Source organism: Salvelinus fontinalis, chromosome 7 (assembly GCF_029448725.1).
Source record: "Salvelinus fontinalis isolate EN_2023a chromosome 7, ASM2944872v1, whole genome shotgun sequence".
Classification (NCBI taxonomy): Eukaryota; Metazoa; Chordata; class Actinopteri; order Salmoniformes; family Salmonidae; genus Salvelinus; species Salvelinus fontinalis.
The window spans coordinates 58,076,412-58,095,541 of NC_074671.1; the positions used below are offsets into that span (position 1 = coordinate 58,076,412).

At 46.6% G+C, this 19,130-nt stretch overlaps 2 protein-coding genes across 4 annotated transcripts in view; one reads left to right on the forward strand and one right to left on the reverse strand.

Annotated features, from left to right (window-relative positions):
- On the reverse strand, nt 1-12,358 carry LOC129859855 (calcipressin-1-like). 2 transcript variants are annotated; one of them, XM_055930034.1, is made up of 4 exons: nt 11,897-12,358; nt 2,432-2,605; nt 1,811-1,970; nt 1-1,604 (listed from the first exon to the last, which is right to left on the reverse strand). In XM_055930034.1, exons 1-4 carry the CDS (start codon nt 12,017-12,019, stop codon nt 1,414-1,416), a joined length of 648 nt encoding a protein of 215 aa, XP_055786009.1. In that variant the 5' UTR covers nt 12,020-12,358; the 3' UTR covers nt 1-1,413. The 2 variants fall into 2 exon arrangements, with proteins under 2 accessions (XP_055786009.1, XP_055786010.1); XM_055930035.1 differs by lacking the exon at nt 11,897-12,358 and adding an exon at nt 3,915-7,894.
- LOC129859853 (chloride intracellular channel protein 4-like) overlaps nt 11,439-19,130 on the forward strand; it is a 14,726-nt gene continuing 7,034 nt past the window's right edge. Inside the window, exon 1 of one of the 2 annotated variants that reach the window (XM_055930033.1) lies at nt 11,439-11,743. Coding sequence is in view for 1 of the 2 variants with exons in the window: in XM_055930031.1 (XP_055786006.1) it covers nt 13,635-17,216 (3,582 nt within the window). In the remaining variant the exon portion in view is untranslated. Of the gene's footprint in view, nt 11,744-13,334; nt 17,217-19,130 lie in introns of those variants that run through there. The other variant, XM_055930031.1, reaches the window with a different exon arrangement.

Consider the following 19,130-nt stretch of genomic DNA (forward strand, 5'->3'; position numbering starts at 1 on the left):
TGACTTTAGCGGTGAAGTCTTTATTACATGATAACTCACTAGATTATTATTCAAAGTATAATAATGAATCTCAATAGTTGAGTACAAAAGTAGCTAAATGACTAATGCAACTCCAAACTGCTGGGGTGGATAACATTCCAGATGTGCTGTGATGGCGCATGCATTAAACATTTCACAGTGCATCTACACAAGCCTCCCACTACAACCTATGAACCCCCCCCCCCCCCCTCCCTCTGACAGCAGCGCACACAACCAACCCTCCTACAGTAACTGCAGTTCAGAGCCCTAATGGCCCCCAGTCGGCCCCAAAATAGCGGTGTAAGTCAAGTGAGACAAGCCATACTGGCCAGGAAGATGTGCAGCAAAAATGTACAGTAAGCTATGAAGACCCATGCAGGCGGTCATCCCTGCCCCGTGTGATCAGAGTGATATGGCAGCCAGTTCTGTCAAAGAAGGATGAACTAGGAGGGGAGCTTGTATTAACATACATTAACATATCTCAATGCTATGGAAGCAGATGAGTCATTATTGGAGACATATTATTGAACAACAAGTACCTTTCATAGAATTCACTCCTTGACAGGTTCATTTGCTAAGAAAGTAACTCTGAAGTGTTCTGTTTACAAATGTTAGGCCTGGAGTAAAGACCATTAGGCATTAGAATATTCATGAATAATAATTAGGTCTATTGTGATGTCATCAAATAGAATGTAATTTGTACTCCTCGATGAGTGAAACATTGTAAATCGCTGAGCTGGTGATGGCAGCTTTCCACAGGAGGTTGGCGGCACCTTAATTGGGACTGGCTCGTGGTAATGACTGGAGCGCAATAGGTGGAATGGTATCAAATACATCAAACACATAGTTTGACGCCATTCCATTCGCGCCGTTTCAGCCATTATTATGAGCCGGCCTCCACTGCAGCATGCGCACACATCTTATAGACAAGAAAATGATGGATCCAGTACACAGGAAGTTGATCCCCCGGTGTCTCTCTAGAGAAGACTACAACATCTCTCTCTCACACTACCATGCCTGACCACGAACATATACAACAATTCCAAAGCAAATGAGGAAGTAAAAAAAATGTTTTACAGCAAAAATATTCAAAACATCCCTTGCTCTTTATTCTCTGTCTACTTCTCCTTTTCTCAAGTGTCTAATATTGTTCCAAATGGAGGACGAAAGAGAAATTAAATGTGAAATGATAAGAGATGAATGTCTCTAGCTCTCTTTTCCTCTCTCTCTCTCCATGAAAAGGCAGGGCTTTGAGAGGCGACTCCCCCTAGTGTTAGAGAGGATGTATTACATGTCCCAACAGCTTCCTCCCAGGGCCAGGTTGTCATTGACTTCTGAGAGGCAGATGTGGGAGACATGCTTTGTGGATGTTAGAGCGCCCCCTCTCTCTTCCGCTCACTGCATGACGCCGGGGGTGATGTCCGGACGCCGTGTCTGGATGATTTTGGGGCGAGGGGGGCGGTTGCTGCTGCTGGTGCTTCCATCTGTGTCGTCTTCGCCCCCCGAGCTGTCCTGCTCGTTCTCACACACGTGGACCACTACGCTGGGGGTGGTGGGGGTGCCGGTGTGCAGCTCGTACTTCTCACCTAATTTAGAGTTGGAGAGAGGACCGTTAACACTGTAGAACTGGCCACAATCAAACTGACGGCAATACAAAGGACAGCTACTGTAATTCCATCACGTTGAATAAAAATGTATTCTAATTTTAACGAATTCTAATTTTAGGTTCCCATCCTCATTGTAGTGTGTGTGTGTGTGTGTGTGTGTGTGTGTGTGTGTGTGTGTGTTGTACCTGGCCCTAGTTTGGAGATGGCACAGAGAAGGTCGTAGTTGATGACGGGCACGGCGTCCGGGGCCTGCTGCCACCCCACCGGTGGCGAAGCTGGGGGGGAGATCAGGAACTGTTTGTCTGGTTTAGGGGGCTCCAGGCGGGGACTGCCTATGAGGACGGACTGCAGGGCAAACGGGGGGGGAAGGGGAAAAGCGAGACACAAGAGGCTCAATGTAGACCAATGGAATCAATCAGTGCCAACACTGCTGCTAGCTAAACCAAAGTGATGAACACGTTTTTTTAATCATTTGTTTACCTTTATTTAACTAGGCAAGTCCGTTAAGAACAAATTCTTATTTACAATGACGGCCTACTTGTAAAGTCCCCCGGCCAAACCCTCCTCTAACCCGGACAACGCTGGGCCAATTGTGCGCCGCCCTATGGGACCCCAGATCACGGCGATACAGCCCAGGATCGAACCCGGGTCTGTAGTGACGCCTTTAGCGCTGTGATGCAGTGCCTTAGACCGCTGCGCCACTCGGGAGCTATTATTTGTAATGCATAGCATATTTCCACTACCAAAAGATCCAAGTTACTGAAAGTATGGGGGCATTGGGTGATGTACAGAAGTCGTGTCTCTACCTGTGCGAAGTAGAGGCGCATCTCTTTGCCGTTGAAGTCGCTCTTGTGCAGTCGGAGCCGTGCCTCAGCGGCCGCCAGCGCATCGCTGAAGTTGATTCTCACACGCCGGAAACTCTTAAAGAACTGGAAGTTTACGTCCGGGTCGAAGGAGCGGAACAGAGATTCAAAACTGGTCTATAGGAGGAGAGAGAGAAAAGAGAGGGCGAGAGAGAAGGTACAGTACAAGTGAGTTGGATAGTGATGTTGCCACACAGCATTAGTAATGGGATGACATAATATATTATCGTCTGTTTACCCAGAAATAGGCTATGTTTCTCAAAACTGCTCAGTCACTATGATCCCACAGATAATAATAGTCTAACAAACATTAACTACAGTTATGGGACTGTGGCTGGGAGAGAACCAGCAATGGGAGAGAAGTTTTTTTTTAAAAGAGCCTAAAACCAAGGGGCTCCCGAGTGGCTCAGCGGTCTAAGGCACTGCATCGCAATGCTTGAGACGTCACTACAGCCCCGTGTCTGATCCCAGGCTGTTCCGCAGCCGGCCGCGACTGGGGGACCCATCAGGCGGCGCACAATTGGCCCGGCGTCGCCCGGGTTAGGGGAGGGTTTGGCCGGGCTGAGATGTCCTTGTCCCATCGCGCTTTAGTGACTCCTGTGGCGGGCCGGGCGCATGCACACTGACACGGTCGCTAGTTGTACAGTGTTTCCTCCGACACATCGGTGTGGCTGGCTTCCGCGTTAAGCGGGCATTGTGTCAAGAAGCAGTGCGGCTTGGTTGGGTCGTGTTTCGGAGGAAGCACGGCTCTCGACCTTCGCCTCTCCTGAGTCCGTACAGGAGCTGCAGCGATGGGACAAGGCGATGGGACAATTGGATACCACGAAATTGGGGAGAAAAAGGGATAAAAAATAAAAACCCAAGACCAGTCCAGGCACAATGACAATAAAACCAAACCCTATAAAGGTCAAATGCATTGTGATTTGAAAGGCAAATTTGTCAAGTGTATGAAGACTTTTTTTACCTTTCCTGAAAACACTGTCACCAACCTCGTTTCATATCTTCAGTCTTTCAGGCCTAACGTTACCCGCCCCCGCCCTTCTAAAAATAGCTGCTGCAAAATGCTTGACTAAACTGTCCCCTTAAAATGAGGAACACTGCCCGGTTGTCATGGCAACCCTGCTCAACTTGTGTGCGTGCCTGGCCTTGGTGAGCGCCGGGGTCCGTCGCTAAAGAAAGACCCAGTGTGACAGCGGTCTGATAGGAGCTCAGCTCAGACCATGAGGACCGCTGCATCTCATTGGTCTAAAGCAGTTTGGAACGATTAGTTCAGTGAGAATGGATCACAAGCTGCAGCCAAGCACAGATCTAGGAACAGATTACTTAAACATTACAACCACTAAGAAATGGACCTCAAAGGCTACAGAATCTGACCTTGGATCAGTTTTAGGAGACAGATCAGAGGCGACATATAAAGCCTTCTTACCCGGGACTCAGGCCTGTCAAACACTTCCTGGTTGGTCACCGAGGCAACCAGGCAGAAGGCGTTACACTTGGTGGTCTTGAGGTGCATGATGGGAAGGGCAGGGAGGCAGAGGCCTTTCCACCTGATAATGCGGGAGGTCAAAGTTTGTGAGGAGGGGCCGGGATGAAGATGACAGGTGTGGGGGGTTTGCGCCGCCTTCCCCAGCGTGAGGGTTGAGGGAGATCTCGTTCCCACAACAAAAAAAATTAAAAATATTTTTCCCGTTTCCCTTACTTCCTCCTCTTCTATTCCCCTCTTCAAATTCCCCTTTTCTCTTCTCTATCTCTCTCTGTTTGTACAGTCCACACCCCACTAAGAGAGCTGCAAAAGACTGCAGTCCTGGCCAAATGAAGAACCCCCAAAAAATGTCCAGTGATGTCCAAGCCGGAACCAGTTAGTTACTGAGCAGCTAGACCAGATCCAGAGTTAGCAACGTTAGCGATAGCTCTCACCCTTGGCAGTGAGGTCTGTAGGACAGACAGGCAGCTACACGACAGCTGAAAACAGTCCTCCGTCTAGGCTATAGAACATTCCAACAAGACTATGGCCAGCATTTGTAAAAGTCTCATATAATACAGCCTTCTTTCTGTCTGTCTGGTCTCTAGCTCTCTCTGCCTCTGCAGCCACTTATATGAGAGTCACAACTACTGACGTACACCACAGCCCCTCCCTCTCTCCCTTTTCTTCCTTCGTTCCATGGTTCATTCACTCCCAGCCAACCCTCTGACACAGGGGGTGTGTCCTTCCTTTCTTCCCTCCCTCCTTCACTCAGACATGGTCCCTCCCTCTCTCCTTTGCTGACTAATTAGAGAGGCAGTGAGACAGAGAGAGACAGACAGAGAGACAGAGGACAGGAAAATAACAAAATCAATCCTTAGCAGACTGAAGTGTTAATCTCTTCCCTCTTCTCTTGTTCTCTTGTTCTCTCACACACACACACACACAAAACATATGACAAATCTGTTGCTTAGTTGTGAATGGAAAATATGTGCAAATCAGAAACTGGGTCCATGACTCTGACACAATAAAACCACACACACTGAATCAGCTTATCGGGGCACTTGACTCTGGCCTGCTGAGCGTCAGTCGTGGAAAACACACGTCATTCTGGGTATAAATACGCCCGAGAGCTTCACTACAGAGAGACACAGACGAGAGAGAGAGAAAGAGAGAGAAAGAGAGAAAGAGAGAGAGAAGGAGAGATGGACTAAAAGAGAGAGGTGGCAGAAGCACAGAGTACATGAGAGAAAGGGAGAGAGACAGCCTGAAAAACAGAGGTCTGTGTGGAGAGTAAGGGAAGGAGAGAGATGAAGGAGAACTGGTCCTTATGGAAAGTACGCGGCTGGAGGCTTGATAACACAGAAGCTTTTATGAGAGTGGTATTAATAGCACTGAGGTGCTGTGAGAGGAAAAGTGTATGAGAGAGAGACTAAAGTAAAGGCTCAGCATGTGTGTCTATAATGTATGTGCTAAATGTAGTATACACTTGTTTGTGTGTTAGTAGTGAAGTGACAATCTGTGTGTGTGTGTGTGTGTGTGTGTCTTAGAAACAAATGTTCCAGTGAGGGAATGGAAAATGGGAATATGAAACCAAAACAGAGAGGACGGAAAAAATGCAGGGCTGAGAGCCCCCCCACACACACACACACAATGAGTGTTATGCAAAGTGGCTCTGAAAGAGATAGTGTGGGTGTGTGTGAGACTAACTAACAGGGTAGGACAAAGGCCTGGAGATGGTTAACACACATGTACACCGTCACACACACACACACACACAGTGGGACAGAGGTCTGGAGATGGTTAACAACAACAAACACAAACACTCACATTAAACCTCAGCTGCTCTGCAGGGAGGAAGAGGAGGGAGGCACATGTTTCCATACAACACCCACAAACTTTAAAACTAGCCTACACATCCATTTTCTCAAGACTACACCCACAGGCCTACATGCAAGCAGTATAGAGGTATTGTGTCTGGACCCTCGACTGACACTTTTTGACAACACTACTTGTATTCTGCATGCAGAGATCATCAGCTCTTGTCTGAGATGTCGTCTCCAGCTGCTGCTACATGAAAGGTAGTGAGTAACAAATCATACTAGCCGTTTGCTGTGATTGACAAGCCAGTCGGCTAGAAGACAGAACCTAGAACAGCAGAGTATGACCTCAGACAGTGACAGGTGGAACCTCAGAACTGGTTTTATATTCTAGAACACTCCATCATTGTCTGATCTGAGTAGAAACAGCAGGAAAGACCAAAGTGTCACTGATAGTTATGAAGAGCACCAGAAAGCAGACAGCACAGACGCACGCACACCTTTACATCAAAGACTAGACAACAAAGAGATTCTGTCCCCCCAGCACATCGTAGAGAGAGACAAGTGCACAGAGGTTGTACTCAGGCAGAGTACTTAAAGGTGCAATATGCAGAAATCTATCCACCATTTCCTGCTTGCTAAAATTCTGAATTGATCGCCTAATTTCAGTTTGTGACAAAACAAGTGTAGAGAATCATTGTACCATCTAAACCGCTGTGAAATATATTTTCTATAATCAGAAATATTGTATTTTCAGGTGTTTGAAGCTGGTGCACAAAAGTAAAAGCCGCAAAAACAAAACTTAAGAACGGGAAGAATAGAAATAGTACACATAGAACAGATATACCGCTTCTTAGACTTGCATCATGTGTTACATCATGTAGCTTTAAGCCTACCAGCTGCAGTCTGGTACTATTGTGCAAGAACACACACACTACCTGCTCTGTTCTCTCTCCAGGCCTGAGGCTTTGTGAATCAAATATCTCTACCACGCAAATCCTTCAGTGAGTACAGTAAGACAGTACAGGTCACAATTTCCATTAGGTAACCTCTGTTGGTGTCACGTGTGTGGCCAGTCCCTGGTGGTGACCTGTATTAAAATTACCTGTTGTAATAATGTGTGACCCTTACTGCAGGAGGGAAGCCATTTTGATTTGGACAGGACAGTTTACCTGATTAAGGGCATGGATGGGTCTTAAAACTAGATGAATATCTGAATAGGATGGAAACGTTGTGTGTCTTTGTCAAACATTCCTAAAGGAGAACACAGTGTTGATGCACACAGCGGAATTTTCCATCACATGATCTCTCAGCTGACTCAAAGCTCCTTAAAGGACGTGACCCTGTGAAAAGAAAAACACTTTTATTCCAAACAGTCAAGTTTTTATGACCTTTACCCTGTTTCACTTCCTTCTAAGCCCAATTGATTATTCAATCATTGATCTGTGAGTGAGTGAGTGAGTGAGTGAGTGAGTGAGTGAGCGTTGGAGTGTGTGTGGCTTGAGCAGCTGTTCTGGTTTGAGCACCTGTCTCACTGTTTCTGCCCCTTCCCTTCCATGGAAGAGGCCATCAGTAGGAAAATACATTTCAGCTGAATCCGACACTATTCACCAATGTCACCACACCAGCTGGACCTCCAGGTTAAACAAACAATGTGTAAATTCCATACAGCATTGACTTCTGTTTGCCGTTTCTCACAACAGTACTGTTTGTATGGCCCATAGTAGTCTGTAGTAGACCCATGGTGAGTTGACACTTAGTTCTCATAAACACAAGCAACAGTGTGTGGTAGTGCTGACCCCAATTAGTTGACTGGTTGATGGTCGCCCGCGGCCAAGTTATTCTCTTCTTTGTTTGGAGCGCTCCTGTCAATGTTGAGTAAGGACGCGCACCTGATTATGCACTGAAGTAGGCCTATATGCTACCTGGCCTATGTGCAAATGTAGGCATATAAATGTGCCCATTTGGGGATCTGATTGTATTTATGATTGGCTTAACGCACCACCACTAATGAGCTGTGGAGCTTCTCAAATAATGTTTACTTCACCTAAAACAGAAAGCAAACAAAGACTGTTTTTACATCCATTGAGAATTACAATAGTTCCTCAATATACACTACCGGTCAAAAGTTTTAGAACACCTCCTCATTCAAGGGTTTTTCTTTATTTTTACTATTTTCTACATTGTAGAATAATTGTGAAGACATCAAAACTATGAAATAACACATATAGAATCATGTAGTAAACAAAAAAGTGTCAAACAAATCTATTTTATATTTGAGATTCTTCAAATATCCACCCCTTGCCTTGATGACAGCTTTGCACACTCTTGGCATTCTCTCAACCAGCTTCATGAGGTAGTCACCTGGAATGCATTTCAATTAACAAGTGTATCTTCTTAAAAGTACATTTGTGGAATTTCTTTCTTTCTTAATGCATTTGAGCCAATCCGTTGTGTTGTGACAAGGTAGGGTGGGTATACAGAAGATAGCCCTATTTGGTAAATGACCAAGTCCATATTATAGCAAGAACAGCTCAAATAAGCAAAGAGAAACGACAGTCCATCATTACTTTAAGACAAAGTTCAGCCAATACGGAACATTTCAAGAACTTTTAAAGTTTCTTCAAGTGCAGTCGCAAAAACCATCAAGCGCTATGATGAAACTGTCTCTCATGAGGACCGTCACAGGAAAGGAAGACCCAGAGTTACCTCTGCTGCAGAGGATAAGTTCATTAGAGTTACCAGCCTCAGAAATTGCAGCCCAAATAAATGCTTCTTTTTGAATTTTGAATTTTATTTTACCTTTATTTAACTAGGCAAGTCAGTTAAGAACAAATTCTTATTTTCAATGACGGCCTAGGAACGGTGGGTTAACGGATTTTTACCTTGTCAGCTCGGGGATTCGATCTTGCAGCGTTGGTTACTAGTCCAACGCTGGTCAACTAACAGACACATCTCAACTTCAACTGTTCAGAGGAGACCTGTGTGAATCAGGCCTTCGTGGTCGAATTGCTGCAAAGGAACCACTACTAAAGGACACCAATAAGAAGATGAGACTTGTTTGGGCCAAGAAACATGAGCAATAGACATTAGACCGGTGGAAATGTGTCCTTTGGTCTGGAGTCCAAATTGGAGATTTTGGGTTCCAACCGCCAGGGTGCTTTGCTGGTGACACTGTCTGTGATTTATTTAGGAATTCAAGGCACACTTAACCAACATGGCTACCACAGCATTCTGCAGCGATACGCCATCCCATCTGGTTTGGGCTTAGTGGAACTATAATTTGTTTTTCAACAAAACAAAGACCCAATACACCTCCAGGCTGTGTAAGGGCTATTTTACCAAGAAGGAGAGTGATGTAGTGCTGCATCAGATGACCTGGCCTCCATAATCACCTGACATCAACCCAATTGAGATGGTTTGGGATGAGTCGGACCGCAGAGTGAAGGAAATGGAGCCAACAAGTCCTCAGCATATGTGAGAACTTCAAGACTGTTGGAAAAGCATTCCAGCTGAAGCTGGTTGAGAGAATGCCAAGAGTTTGCAAAGCTGTCATCAAGGCAATGGGTGGCTATTTTGATTTGGTTACTACATGATTCCATATGTGTTATTTCATAGTTTTGATGTCTTCACAATTATTCTACAATGTAGAAAACAGTAAAAATAAAAAGACAACCCTTGAATGAGTAGGTGTTCTAAAACCTTTGACCGGTAGTGTATTTAAAAAATCTTTACAGCTCTCTCCCTTTCGATAACAACTCAGTGTGAAAGGGAAAAATGTCATGCTCTTATCCAATGGAAACTTCATAAAATAGACCTACCTGATTACTTATTATCCATTGCGCAAATAGCCTACAGCTGTGTCTGTCCTGAGCTCACTGGCACTTATACAATGTTGCAAGTTTGCTAGTGTGAGCTGGGCCAGACCCAAGTTAATACAATGTTTCAAGTTCGTTGCAGACAGGACATGGGTAGCCAATGTGATTTATAGGATTTTATTTTATCAGGATATTTTCTACCTGCAGGCTGCAATGTTTTTATTTGTTGGCTTTATGTAGGCTATTTTTACATAGTTGCGATGGCAATAGAAGTTGCATTATTTATTTATTTATTTTTATTTTTTCCCCTTTTCTCCCCAATTTTCGTGGTATCCAATCGCTAGTAATTACTATCTTGTTTCATCGCTACAACTCCCGTACGGGCTTGGGAGAGACGAAGGTCGAAAGCCACGCGTCCTTCCAAGCACAACCCAACCAAGCCGCACTGCTTCTTAACACAGCCCGCCTCCAACCCGGAAGCCAGCCGCACCAATGTGTTGGAGGAAACACCGTGCACCACTGCGATGCAGTGCCCTAGACCACTGCTCCACCCGGGACGCCCTAGAAGTTGCATTTTAAGTTTGTATAATTTGTATTTAGATTTGGATAGAATTTTGATTAACCACATGACAATGATTCTGAGATACGAAGATGTTATTCTAAATTAAATTAAACTGTTCCATGAAAAAGTGCATTTGAAAACCATAACTAGCACACAAATCAGTAGAAATTGTCAGATAAATTAGCATTGCTCATGAGAAAGTTTGTGGACTCCTTGTATTACCAGCAACTTCAGGAGGATGGTTGGGTCAGGTTAAGGTTTTTTCTTCTGGTTATCTTGATCTCTGGCTCCCTCTTGAGTCATCTGCATCTTATTTCATTAAAGCATCAGACAAGCTCAATGCATATAGTTAACTTTATTAAAACAAGTAGAGTGTGTCTATATGGAAAAATAAGTTTAAAGATTCCGATCACTCAATTTATTTAGTGTTTTTTCCCCTCGATATATTGACACCCTATTTGTTTTAATAAAATCAACTATATGCAGAACAGACGACTTTCGGTCAACCAATATAAATGTTTCTAATCGGGACAGCCCTAGTGTGTGGATTTATTCTACTTGCTTTAAACAAATTGCAAGGCATAGGACCTAGTCTTTGGATGTGGGAATACTACGTAGAACAAAGTCTCTAATTTCTCCCCTTTTCAACCTCACCTCTTCCTGCTTATGACTGCTGTCCTTCCTGTTCCTTCCTTCCTGCCAGCTCCAATGGAAACTCTCTCTGAATCAAAGACTAGCCGACACAGAGCGGAAGAATGTTGTGTACACTGAAAAATACATTAGTCAGATTTCCAACACAAAAACTCAGCCCCTGTGACACATTCACCTGACCTCAGGAAGGCTAGATGTTATCAGAGACTGAGATAATGGGAGTGTGTACCAGATATGCATTTTACTAAAGATACCAATCTTTGTTTTATGATTTAGGCTATATCCTCAAAGTCCAGAAACGGTTTTGACTGAATAGGGCCCCTGCTTGCCAATTCTCTCCCTGCTGTTGTTCAGGAGGATCTCCTGAATGACATATGGCCTAGTTAGAGCACACACACTTTCCATTGTTCTGATTACAGCGTGTTATCACATAGTCTACTTCCAGTGGCCTTCATTTGACTGACAAAAAGGTCACAGCCTCCTCAGCCAAAACCCCTGACAAGAGATCGGTGAGAGGAGCAGAGATGACTAGACATGTTTGTGCCATATCACTTTCACTTATTGGCTAGCTAAGTGGTCATGAAGGAAAGAAGACAAGGAAAGGAAGGAGTAAAATAAACACTCTTAGGACCTCTGCCTGTGTGCATCTGTCCATGGCTAAGCTCTGAGATTCTGGCCCAGTTAGGACAGAATCTCCGTTTTTCCAAGCTTCCTGTATTCTGGTCTTTGTTATGGGGGAAAATCTAGTAATGTTCTTGCTGATGGAACTGTTCCAACCCCTATGGAATCAGGCAGGGGATGGAAGGGAACCATTTCAATGTGTGTGATGAGGGTGTGAGTGGTGGATTGGAGCTACACAACTAGGAGCCTAAGACTCATCTTTAGAAAGACGCCAGTTCTTTGGAGGAGTGGAATGTAATACTATCTTTGGATTGAACATGAGTAAGTACACACACACACACACACACACACACACACACACACACACACACACACACACACAATAGGTTTAAGTTGTTTAGTAGGGAACCATTGTAATGTAATGCAAACTCGCTTTGGTTGAATGCTTTGGTCCACCATAACACACATCCTTACCTTCAGAGTTTGGTCATTGAAAACATCTTCAGTTACTTTGCATGCGATAAGGGCGTTGGGTAGGTCGGTAAACTGCACATTGACCGTTGCCTCAGCACCATCGCTCTTCTCTGATTTCTGCATCTTGCGGACCGTACTTGTTCTAGTCGCGCCAGGTTAGTTGTTTCAACTTGCAGTTCGGACCTAGCAGTCACTGTAGCTAAATATACTGTGGACCTACGTTAGCTTTCAGCTAGCTAGCAGAAGCGCTTAGCTACTATCTCATCGCAAGCTCCTTAGATTCGTCATTAATTAATGAGCAAAAGTTAAATAACTAATGTAGCTATGTTGTTTTATGGCGAAATATTTCTCAGTACATTACATTCAAAATGCATATTACACTAAAAACTGAAAGTACTGGTATAGAGCTGGTGGCCCATGGAATAAAGGATATGACGTCAAGGGGACGAAAAACAGCTGATGCGATTTTCCGGTTTAGAACTGTCGCAACGCAGCTTCACTGATCACTGCAATTCGGGATTGTCCAAGAGATTACATGATAGCGAGTTTGACTCATACAGTCTGTTTTAGATCAGTGATGTCTACGCAGCGCTTTACCCCATTGCTAATTACTGGAACGCTCTGAAGGTGATGGCACATTAGCTGTCACTGTCAGTGTTGAGTTTTAGGACACCGTCATTTTGCCCTGAACTGTTCGTTGCAAATGCCATACTTATGTCTACTGAAGTGAAGTCTATTTATTTATATGTAAATGACCTGCTATTTTATCATATTTAATACCATTATAGACAAAGCAATACTGCCCTCTAACGTTGAAAAACGTAAGGCCTACAGTCAGTAGTGATGATTTGACTCTTCTTTATTTGAAGAGTGTGATGGAAGCATCATCAATATGTTTAGATCGAAGAATGGAATTAAAAAGATAAATAATTACTAAGGTTATTCATCCTTTTGTACCAGAATGTGTGAATTATTGTGTGAATAATTACATTTGGTCAACAAGGCAATCCTTTACCTCCCAATGCCTCTGCCTGTAGGTCTACCTCTGACTGTCAGACAGTGGTTTTATAGGTCTACTCTGTCTAAAGCCTGAAAGAGGATAAGGGATTGTACTAGGACAACTGTGGTTTACTGAAAAGCTAACTCAGGGCATCCTCACTGACCTCAGCAGAGGCTTAGCCTATGAGTTATGTTAGGAGAACTTGAAAACTGAAAAGGGGTCAGAGGGGGGGGTTAAAGATGGTTTGGGGTTGAGGAAAGTGTGGCTAGGCATGGTTGTGGGGTATAGGCTCTGGAGCTGGGCTGGGCTGGGGGGATATAGGCTCTGGGCGGATTTAAATGAGGCAGGCTGGTCATGTGGGGATCAACTTCTGAAACTCAGCCTAATCCTTTGGAGAAGGAGGGAGGGAGGGAGGGAGGGAGGGAGGGAGGGGGAGAGAGAGAGAGAGAGAGAGAGAGAGAGAGAGAGAGAGAGAGAGAGAGAGAGAGAGAGAGAGAGAGAGAGAGAGAGAGAGAGAGAGAGAGAGAGAGAAAGAGATTGTACTTTGACCAACTGTACACAGGCACTAATTACAGATTGGAGCCCCAGGCAGCGACAACTAGAAGCTGTGCGTGCGTCTGTGGAACCTACAAACACACACTTATCCAACTTTCTCAAACTTGGCTTGAACTCCTGGACACATACTCGTTGGAACCTTGAACACACTCCTTCCCAGTGTGTGTTGGTCTTCCAGTAACCATGGCTCAGTCTGAAGCTAATGGCCTCAGCCCGGACCTCTCCAATGGAGCCATCATCCACAGCCCTATAGGAACCTGTACCAACCCGGACAGACAGAGACAACGAGATGAAGAGGAGGAGGAGGAGGATGTAGAACTAGCAGAGGAGGTGTTAGAACTGGGGGAGGAGGTGGGCGAGGACATGGAGTACATTGGGATGGCAGGTGCAGCTGATCATTTCGAAGTGACGATGCAAGCTAGCGAGAGCGGAGGAAAGGAGGGAGAGGAGAGGGAGAGGGGGATTGAAGAGGAGGTTGGTTTACAGGAAAAGAGAGAGGGAGAGAAAGGGGAGGGGAAGCTGACTGTGCCAGTTGTTGTAATTGAAGAGGAGCAGGAGAAATCTGTAGAGGCTGTTGAAGAAGAGAAGTTTGCTGAGAGAGAGGAGTCAGCAGGGGCGGACAAAGAGAGAGAAATAGAGGAGAGAGAACCTCCTCTCCGCCCACCACCCCCTAGTTTACCTGAAACTGAGTCCATTAATGATGAGGTAGAGAGGAAAGCCTTGGAGACATCTCCAGAGGCAGAAAAGGCACAAATCATTTTGTCTGTTGATGAGACAGAGAAGACAGAGGACAATGTCGGTTTGATGACAACAGAACCGCCAGTCCCGTCTACTAAGGATGAGGTGGATAGTAAAGAAGAGCTGTGTACAGAGAGTCGAAAGCCAGAAACCACATCCACTACAGATGAGTTAACGAAGGGAGAGCAGAGTGGCGGTCAGGACGCAGAGATGCCCATCAGCCAGGTGACTAATGATGATGGCATGGCGAGAGTGAGTGATGAAAGCGGGAGTCAAGTGACTGAGGACTGTCAAACTGTGTCCACTAGTGATGAGGTCAGAGAGACACGGCAGGAGGGAGGACAGGAAGAGGAGCCTAAACATCAGCCAGCCAATGACAATGAAGGAGAGAGCGAGGAAAGTAACAATAAATTAGCAAAAAATCGACAGGTTTCACAAGAAGAGAGGGATGAGAACCAGCAGGGAAGTGAGAAGAGTACAGAGAAAAAAGAGGAGGAGGTTAAAAGCCCTGTTACAGAGGAACAGGGAGAGACAACTAAAGCAGTTTTAGAGAAAAAAGAGGAGGGGCATCAAGCGACAGAGCACCAGCCCCCGTTGTTCGTTACCAAGGAGTTCATAGAGCTTGGAGTCATCAAGAGTCAGGCAACCACAGCTCAACAGCCACAGGATGTTGTCACTCCACCTGTTGAGGTAGAGGGAGGGAGCAAGAGCAAGGCACAGCCACTGATACAGCCCAATGAGAGTCAGGAGGGTGAGAACGACTCTAAAGAGGAGGGAGGTTTACAACAGACAGAACAGCAGCTACAGGTGGAAAAGGGTGACAGTGATAGGGTAGTGAAGGGAGGTGGTGGGGAGAGGGAAGAGCCGCAACAGGTTGGGGATAATGCGGTGGTGGGGATGGACACAGAAGGCAGCAAATTAGAGGAGGAGCAAAAGAAGGAGGATAATGTAGACATAGCAGAGGAAGAGAGAAGAGGTGGCGGTATGGAGGAACAGACGGAAAAGGCTTTGGAGCCTGATAATGCTGCCAGAGAAGAGGGGGAAGAGAAAGAAGACAAAGTTGCAGCTCAGTCACAGGTACAGATACTCAAGGGTTCAGCAGGCCCTACACAGGAGAACGATGACAAGGATTTAGAGCATGGCGATGAGGCTTTCGAGCTTGAGGATGGAGGAGACATGGAGAAAGTACAGCCAGGAGAGGTCATTCTGGATGAGCCCGGAGCTGCAGAGGTGGGAGGGGCTGAAGAGATGGATAATCCGGTCCCGGTCTCAGAGATAGGGACGGGAGGAGCAGAGGGAGGGGTTGAGTTGGAGGAACAGCCAGTGACAAACATTGACGATAAACGAGACTCACAATCAGAGGGAGCGATTGAGATGGCGGAAGAGCCAGAAGATCTCATTGAGGATGAGTCTAAATCTGCATTAGAGGGAGGCAGCAAGAGAGTAGAACAGCCAGTGCCTGCCACTAAGGATGAGACAGTAAAGTTTGGGAAGGAATACACAGCGAAGGAAAGAAGGAAAGAGAAGAAAGAAGAGGTGGAGCTAGGGGTCAAAGGTCGCAAAGCCAGGATAGAGAATGGGTTCCCTGGAACAGAAGAGGTGAAACGACAACTGCTGAATGAGATGCTGCTATCTCCCACAAGGCTGAGACAAGGAGAAATGAAAGAGGAGGTGACAGTAAAAAGAGATAGGGTGACACCCCGCAGAGGGAGCAACGACTGGATCAAGAAGGAGGCTCCAGAAGAGGTGCAGACCCGCAGAGGGAGCAATGACTGGAACAAGAAGGCGGCCCCAGAGGAGGCGCAGACCCGCAGAGGGAGCAACGACTGGAACAAGAAGGCGGCCCCAGAGGAGGCGCAGACACGCAGAGGGAGCAACGACTGGAACAAGAAGGCGGCCCCAGAGGAGGCGCAGACCCGCAGAGGGAGCTACGACTGGAACAAGAAGGCGGCCCTAGAGGAGGCACAGACCCGCAGAGGGAGCAATGACTGGAACAAGAAGGCGGCCCCAGAGGAGGCGCAGACCCGCAGAGGGAGCAACGACTGGAACAAGAAGGCGGCCCAAGAGGAGGCGCAGATCCGCAGAGGGAGCAACGACTGGAACAAGAAGGCGGCCCCAGAGGAGGCGCAGACCCGCAGAGGGAGCAACGACTGGAACAAGAAGGCGGCCCAAGAGGAGGCGCAGACCCGCAGAGGGAGCAACGACTGGAACAAGAAGGCGGCCCCAGAGGAGGCGCAGACCCGCAGAGGGAGCAACGACTGGAACAAGAAGGCGGCCCTAGAGGAGGTGCAGACCCGCAGAGGGAGCAACGACTGGAACAAGAAGGCGGCCCCAGAGGAGGCGCAGACCCGCAGAGGGAGCAACGACTGGAACAAGAAAGCGGACACAGAGGAGGCGCAGACCCGCAGAGGGAGCAACGACTGGAACAAGAAGGCGGCCCCAGAGGAGGCGCAGACCCGCAGAGGGAGCAACGACTGGAACAAGAAGGCGGCCCCAGAGGAGGCGCAGACCCGCAGAGGGAGCAACGACTGGAACAAGAAGGCGGCCCCAGAGGAGGCGCAGACCTGCAGAAGGAGCGATGACTGGATCAAGAAGGAGGCCCCAGAGGAGGCGCACACCCCTGGGTGGAGGGAGGACTGGATTAAGAAGTTGTCCCCAGAGGAGGCACAGACCCCTGAGCGGAAGGAGGACGGGATTAAGAAGTTGTCCCCAGAGGAAGCGCAGACCCCCGAGAGGAGGGAGGACTGGATAAAGGAGCTGAAGTCGGTGCTCAAAGAGGAGGTACTTTCCCCGAAGAGGAGAGAGGAGCAGGTGAAGAAAAAGAAGAAGAAGGTGGTGGTCATGGACGAGGTGCCCACGTTTATGCACCAGAGGACAGAGGTGAAGATAGAGGTGAAGAAAGAGAAGGAGGTGCAGGAGGAGGAGAAGACGCCAAAGAAGTCTGTGAGGCTGCAGAGCCCAACTCCTCACGGAGAAGACAGCGACAGTCCGGACCCCCAGGAGTACGAGATCTCCCTCTATGTCAAGGTACAGTAGCACCAAGGGTTAATTATGGGTTGCAGATAGACATGTGATGAATAAAGCTGACACAATTCCCTTTTTTAGACGACAGGCAATCACATGTGTTCTATCTACAATAGAACTGTGTAGTGCACAGTGTATTTATATCTGAAAGTTCTGTTATGTTGCATCTTCCTGAACAGACCCCAGTGCTCCCTGGTCCTGTAGAGCTACAGGCTGTATCGATCAGCTGATTACCTGAATCAGGTGTGTTACCCTGCACATCCTGTGGGTGCTCAGGACCAGGACTGAAGAACACTGAGGGGTGTGGTCTAAGATGTATAGATCTCTCTGCCATTGTCTCCGTGTATTGGCAACTCCACTTGTGGCAGGATATAGTTTAGCATGTGTTTAAAGTCAAGTGTAGCTTCTATTCAGGTAACGGCTACAAGATGTATCTGTACACATGTCACAACAATACAGACCCACCCCTTCTCTTCCTCCTTCTCTCTCTCTATCTGCCTCCCTCTCTCATCTGGTAATCAAATCAGTGTTTCGGAATCCTCGAGAATTATCTACTTAGCTCGTAATGGAACTTTCCTGTCATTCTGTTCTATAGATTACACATGGGGCTACATGTAGCGTGCTAGCTAGCATCATAGGAAAACCCATGCCAGCCACTAGCCCTAGCCCACCTTTTAGCTTATCTTAGCTACTTAGTGGCTAATTATATTAGTGTCTGGTCTCTGGTCATGTTCAGTTGGTCATAAAGGCTAGCTCAGACACTGTCCGGTCAAAGCCACAGACATTGTTCTGTTGTTGTGGTCTATTCTCCTCTGGCTGGTTTAAAGCAATGCGATTTGACAACTTGAAATGGCCGCCTGTCGGGAGTCGTTGAGAGGGAGAGGCCGTTGTTGTTATCATTAGCCTACTTTCTGTGGCCTGTTCTTCTTTAACAAAGAGTGTAGCGACATGGTAACATATAATGAAACTGGCTTCGCTTCAGATCTGGGCCTGGAATATATACTGTTGAGTAGTTAGCAGGTAACTTAATTTACGTCGTAATAAACACTGTTTGGCCCTGCAGGTCAGAGGTGGTGTAGTAAGGAAAGAAGAGGGTCTGTGTGTCTGGCCAGTAAAGTATTAGCCTGCTGGACTTTATTCAAAAACACACCGCCATTTTGAAAATCTGTTGCTAAGGAAACATCAAGCATACTTACGGTTTGGGTGTGAGGCATGTTGTGTAATATTGTTATGATTGCATGTGAGGTGTTTTGTTGGGGTTGTGTGTGATTGTGTTGGCATGTGGGAGTCATGTCGCTGGGTTGCCTGTGATCCCACTGTGATCTCCTTATCTCATCCCATTAAGAGAGTGATATCCTACTGTAATTCTACCCCTCTTTAGCTGATTGCACACACACACGCGCACAGACGCACACACGCACACACACACGCACACACACAGCTACATGGAGACAGACACACACACAGTCTTGCCGGCCCCATTGTCCCATGCGTGCGTGTGTGTGAGGGGTATTCTAGTAGTGTTGTGGTGCAAAATGGCTGCCGTAGCATCACCTGTGGCCCACTATCAATGTAAAGTACTTTGAGAACTAGGTGGAGAGCACTACATTGAGGCACTACATCATTACGCTCCATTCTAGCCGCGACTGTATTGCTTTGAGCCATGCAAAAAAAAACTGTATTAAAAAGTTACCTGACATGGTACCTCCTTTGGCTCAATTGGTTGGAGTGCGGCTCTCTATAGCAACCCCAGGGTTGTGGATTTGACTCCCATATGTGCTACATAATATGTGTGCTAACCGTCAGTCGCCTAGATAAAACCTCATGCTAAAAATGGTCATATTGTTATGGCGTTGTAGGTCTGGAGGGCTGCATGCCATGGGCCCAGGACGTGACCAACACAACAAAGGCACATTC

Excerpts from the sequence above, each read along its gene's own strand:
- LOC129859855 (XM_055930034.1), bottom strand. The coding sequence starts at position 12,019 with ATGCAGAAATCAGAGAAGAGCGATGGTGCTGAGGCAACGGTCAATGTG. Across the intron at positions 2,606-11,896 it reads TCAATGACCAAACTCTGAAG|ACCAGTTTTGAATCTCTGTT; the intron begins GTAAGGATGTGT and ends CTCCTCCTATAG. Across the intron at positions 1,971-2,431 it reads TGCGCCTCTACTTCGCACAG|TCCGTCCTCATAGGCAGTCC; the intron begins GTAGAGACACGA and ends TTTGCCCTGCAG.